Source organism: Heterodontus francisci, chromosome 43 (genome assembly GCF_036365525.1).
Source record: "Heterodontus francisci isolate sHetFra1 chromosome 43, sHetFra1.hap1, whole genome shotgun sequence".
NCBI classification, from domain to species: domain Eukaryota; kingdom Metazoa; phylum Chordata; class Chondrichthyes; order Heterodontiformes; family Heterodontidae; genus Heterodontus; species Heterodontus francisci.
Window position 1 is genome coordinate 29,436,266 of NC_090413.1, and position 5,000 is coordinate 29,441,265.

The window sequence follows — 5,000 nt, forward strand, 5'->3', positions numbered from 1 at the left end:
TGTGAGTCACTCAGGAGTTGAGGGAGGTTAGTATCTCAGGATCTAACCGTGGGCTGTTTTCCTTGTTCCGAGCCATTTGTTTGTCAGTGTGCTCTGTTTTCTGGGGAACCTTACAGCGAATGTAAAGAGCTCAGCTGTGTTCAGTGCCTGAAAACTGGCTCCAGCTCATAATTACAGCATTCCCCACCCCCTCGCCTCCCTTGGTCAGGTACACAGACGGGCTAGTAAAGGCCGGCTTGGGTCTGCAAATAAAACCCGACCCAAGCCCAACAGAACCACATCTGTCCCGAGCCTGACCCGGCCCGAGTCCTTTCGTTTTTTCCCACGACCGACCCGACCGTCAGTTAACCTAGCTTACGTTTTTCACTTTGTTACTTATCTGCACAAGATTAAAAAAACTGTAACTAAACAACCTTTCTAGTCCAAAAAGTACATTAACGTTGGAGCCATGCACTGGAGGTGATGATAGAGTGTGTCCGACCTGAGCCCGAATGCCGGACCCGGAAGTGCGACCCGAACCTGACACATGTAGTCGGGTCCCGTCGGGTAGCCATGCTCTATGGGCTAGTGCCCTGACTGGGGCAGGACAGGATGCTGCAGCGCTGTCTATTCACCTGGAAGGTTCTTACTTGAGATCTGGTTATTCCCGAAGATCCAGGAACCTGTCAATATGCCAGTGTCGATTTGGTGCAGATCCAGTTGCAAACAGAATAGGTTAAGCTGTAAATCAATAACGTGTAATTCATCTGGGGCTGCACGTGGGGAGAAGTGATTATAAACTGCTGTAATCCAGTGGGGTCAGATCACAGGCTGTCCTTCCAGTATCTCTGTGTTTGGAGAGATGAGGCACTGCGTTCCCACTGGAACCATATTCTCACACATACATTCTGTCCAGCATTGGTCACTGCGTAATGATCAGGAGGAAGAGTGCTGGTCGCATCTCATGCACCCCCACTGCTGTCCTAGGCTGCTGAGGCTAGCTGTAGGGGCCAGTGCCTCTGGGTGAGATCATGAAACTCAGGGCAGGCCAGAGTTGGACCTGAGCCCTTGACGTGAATCGTTTGCAACTAAAGTTTAATTTGTAATCTGTGCTCCAAATAGACAGCAGCGATGAGTCGGAGTCGTCAGATGAGAGTGACATTGAGTCTGAAGCCGCCTCAGCCCTCTTCATGCTGGTGAGTTTCTTTGTTCAAAATCCAGACCCTCTCTCCTGAGGCGTCCACATAATCTTTAACTTTTTGTTTCCGTTTGTGTCAAAAGAAAAAGAAAACGCCTCCAAAGAAAGACTGGAAAGGGTCAAACAACAGCTCCCGTGGGAACAGTCGTCCTGGCACGCCCACCCCACAAATCAGCACCTCTTCCACTCTCAAAGCAGCTGCCAGCAAACTCGAACAAGGTCAGAGAGTTAACCAGGGTCACAACCTTTCACACAGCCAGATCCTGGGGTAGGGGTATGGTAGGGGGAGGGGCTGTGTACCCCGGGTACGAGGGGGTGGGGGGAGCTGTGTACCCCGGGTACGAGGGGGGGGGGGGGGAGCTGTGTACCCCGGGTACGAGGGGGGGGGGGGGGGGAGCTGTGTATCCCGGGTACGAGAGTGGGGGGGGGGGGAGCTGTGTACCCCGGGTACGAGAGTGGGGGGGGGGGGGGGGGGAGCTGTGTACCCCGGGTACGAGGGTGGGGGAGGGGGGGGGAGCTGTGTACCCCGGGTACGAGAGTGGGGGGGGGGGGGAGCTGTGTACCCCGGGTACGAGAGTGGGGGGGGGGGGAGCTGTGTACCCCGGGTACGAGAGTGGGGGGGGGGGGGGGAGCTGTGTACCCGGGTACGGGAAGGGGAGGGGCTGCGTACCCCGGGTACGGGAAGGGGAGGGGCTGCGTACCCGGGTACGGGAAGGGGAGGGTCTGTGTACCCCGGGTACGGGAGGGGGAGTGGTTGTGTACCCCGGGTACGGGAAGGGGAGGGGCTGTGTACCCCGGGTACGGGGGGGGGGGGAGTGGTTGTGTACCCCGGGTACGGGAGGGGGAGTGGTTGTGTACCCCGGGTACGGGAAGGGGAGGGGCTGTGTACCCCGGGTACGGCGTGGGGAGGGGTTGTGTACCCCGGGTACGGGAAGGGGAGGGGCTGTGTACCCCGGGTACGGCGGGGGGAGGGGCTGTGTACCCCGGGTTCGGCGTGGGGAGGGGCTGTGTACCCCGGGTACGGGAAGGGGAGGGGCTGTGTACCCCGGGTACGGCGTGGGGAGGGGCTGTGTACCCCGGGTACGGGAAGGGGAGGGGCTGTGTACCCCGGGTACGGCGGGGGGAGGGGCTGTGTACCCCAGGGGTTGGATCCCAATTCTGCCGTTAACTGGAAAATGGAAATGTGATGAGGGAGAATTCCATATCCGGGAATTGTCTGTTTATATTCTGGCATTCTGTTCATTCCCAGGGAAGCGCCAGGGGGGGTCTGCAGAAACGCCAGTGGCCAAACGGCTGAAGATGGACACGGTAGCGCAGTCAGCGTCCGGGAAATCCACCCCCCAGCCACAATCCGGCAAATCCACACCAAGCAGTGGGTGAGTGGGATGGGATGGGGTGGGGAAGAAAATGGAGCCGAGGTTGGGGAGTATGAGAAGGGGCGTTGTGGGTTGGACGTGTTGGATAGGGCGTTGGGGGTGGGTGCGGGGTGTTAGATTGTTTGGGAGCAGTGTTGCTAGTGAATGGGTGCATTGCGTGTAACCCAGTCTCTCCCCACCTCCCCCTGTTCCTGCAGTGATATCCAGCTGACAGAGGACGCAGTCCGCCGATACCTCACTCGGAAACCCATGACTACCAAGGACCTGCTGAAGAAATTTCAAACCAAGAAAACGGGGCTGAGCAGTGAACAGACAGTTAATGTGCTGGCACAGATCCTGAAAAAACTCAACCCTGAACGCAAGATGATCAATGAGAAGATGCACTTCTTCTTGAAGGAAGGGAACTGAGAGTTGGCCCAGTCTGTGTGTGTATGTAGCTTTTTGTCTTGTTTCTATGTATAAGGGGCAATCTCTCTGTCACATTGTTCAGTGTGGTGGTTAATGTGCTCTGAACCCAACCCCTGTGACTCTCTGGCCTTTAAATCCAACCCTGGCTGAGGGGAGAAGTGTGAGGGGTTTTACATTGAGTGTTTGAAGCAGGTTTAACCTACAGCACACACTAGCCTAGGTTGTCAGTCTCACTTGGGAAGGTGCAGGAAATAGTCGCCTGTGGAGGGGCAAGTTATTGGAACCTTTACTTGGGGATCTGACCCATTCTGTACCTGCCTTGGGAAATCCTTCACCTCAATTGGACACCAACTTCCCAGAGTCCCCACAGCTGTCACATGGAGCACCCTGCATTCACATGACTTATGTGGCAGGGCTGTCAGCTGCCAGTCAGTGTTGCAGGAGCAGAGAGGCTCCTGGATTGAATGAAGCTGCACGATCCACACAAGTTCAGCAATAAAGATGTTTAATTTGAAAATAAAACTGTTTACAAAGCGACTTGGCAGGTAGAATGGACTCGCACCCTTTAATTTTAGAATTGACCACAGTAAGTGTCTTTCCTCCTTTACCAATCCCACAGCCACCAATGCTAATGTGCTCTCTGGTCACAGCCAGAGGGAGCTAATGTGTGGAGAAGTATCTGCCTAGAGGGAGGGCAGGGACTGAGAACAGGCAGGCTGGGTTACAGATACCAGCTCCAGCTGGATGGTTACAGAGTAGCTGTGACTGAGGCTTGGGGTGGGGGTGCGTAGTGATTTGGTTGGGGTTGGGGCAGGGCGAGACAGAAATGAACAGGATTATTCTTGCTGCTCTGGTAAACCAGTGCAGTGAGATTGAGTGTGTGTAAGTGGGCCTTTAGTTTCAGTATGGATGCAATGTGGTGACCAGGGGTGGCTCGGTGTGACACGGAGTTTCACTGTGCACTGCCTGGGGTATAAGTGATTCCAGCGGGGCTGTTGCTTTGGTGATGGTATAGGCATGACAATTACAAATGTCTGCCTGCCTGCGTGCGTGCGTCTGCCTGCCTGCCTGCGTGCGTCTGCCTGCCTGCCTGCCTGCGTGCGTCTGCCTGCCTGCCTGCCTGCGTGCGTCTGCCTGCCTGCCTGCGTCTGCCTGCCTGCGTCTGCCTGCCTGCCTGCGTCTGCCTGCATGCCTGCGTGCGTGTGTGTCTCCCTGCCTGTGTGTGTGTGTATGTCTGCCTGCCTGCCTGCGTGTGTCTGCCTGCCTGCGTGTGTGTGTTTGTCTGCCTGCCTGCCTGCGTGCGTGTGTGCCTGCGTGCGTGCGTGTGTGCCTGCCTGCGTGCGTGTGTGCCTGCCTGCGTGCGTGTGTGCCTGCCTGCGTGCGTGTGTGCCTGCCTGCGTGCGTGTGTGCCTGCCTGCGTGCGTGTGTGCCTGCCTGCGTGCGTGTGCCTGCCTGCCTGCGTGCGTGTGCCTGCCTGCGTGCGTGTGCCTGCCTGCCTGCGTGCGTGTGCCTGCCTGCCTGCGTGCGTGTGCCTGCCTGCCTGCGTGCGTGTGCCTGCCTGCCTGCGTGCGTGTGCCTGCCTGCCTGCCTGCGTGTGCCTGCCTGCCTGCGTGCGCGTGCCTGCCTGCGTGCGTGTGCCTGCCTGCGTGCGTGTGCCTGCCTGCGTGCGTGTGCCTGCCTGCGTGCGTGTGCCTGCCTGCGTGCGTGCGCGTGCCTGCGTGCGTGCGTGTGCCTGCGTGCGTGCGTGTGCCTGCCTGCGTGCGTGTGCGCCTGCCTGCGTGCGTGTGTGCGCCTGCCTGCGTGCGTGTGTGCGCCTGCCTGCGTGCGTGTGTGCGCCTGCCTGCGTGCGTGTGTGCGCCTGCCTGCGTGCGTGTGTGCGCCTGCCTGCGTGCGTGTGTGCGCCTGCCTGCGTGCGTGTGTGCGCCTGCCTGCGTGCGTGTGAGCGCCTGCCTGCGTGCGTGTGTGCGCCTGCCTGCGTGCGTGTGTGCGCCTGCCTGCGTGCGTGTGTGCGCCTGCCTGCGTGCGTGTGTGCGCCTGCC

At 58.6% G+C, this 5,000-nt stretch overlaps 1 protein-coding gene across 2 annotated transcripts in view; it reads left to right on the plus strand.

Moving 5' to 3' along the window:
- Nucleotides 1–5,000, plus strand: part of gtf2f1 (general transcription factor IIF, polypeptide 1) — a 163,549-nt gene that overhangs the window by 15,286 nt on the left and 143,263 nt on the right. Inside the window, exons 11-14 of one of the 2 annotated variants that reach the window (XM_068021332.1) lie at nucleotides 1,102–1,175; nucleotides 1,261–1,396; nucleotides 2,427–2,553; nucleotides 2,751–2,982. In XM_068021332.1, the coding sequence (XP_067877433.1) occupies nucleotides 1,102–1,175; nucleotides 1,261–1,396; nucleotides 2,427–2,553; nucleotides 2,751–2,961 (548 nt within the window). In that variant the 3' untranslated portion in view covers nucleotides 2,962–2,982. Of the gene's footprint in view, nucleotides 1–1,101; nucleotides 1,176–1,260; nucleotides 1,397–2,426; nucleotides 2,554–2,750; nucleotides 3,513–5,000 lie in introns of those variants that run through there. The other variant, XM_068021331.1, reaches the window with a different exon arrangement.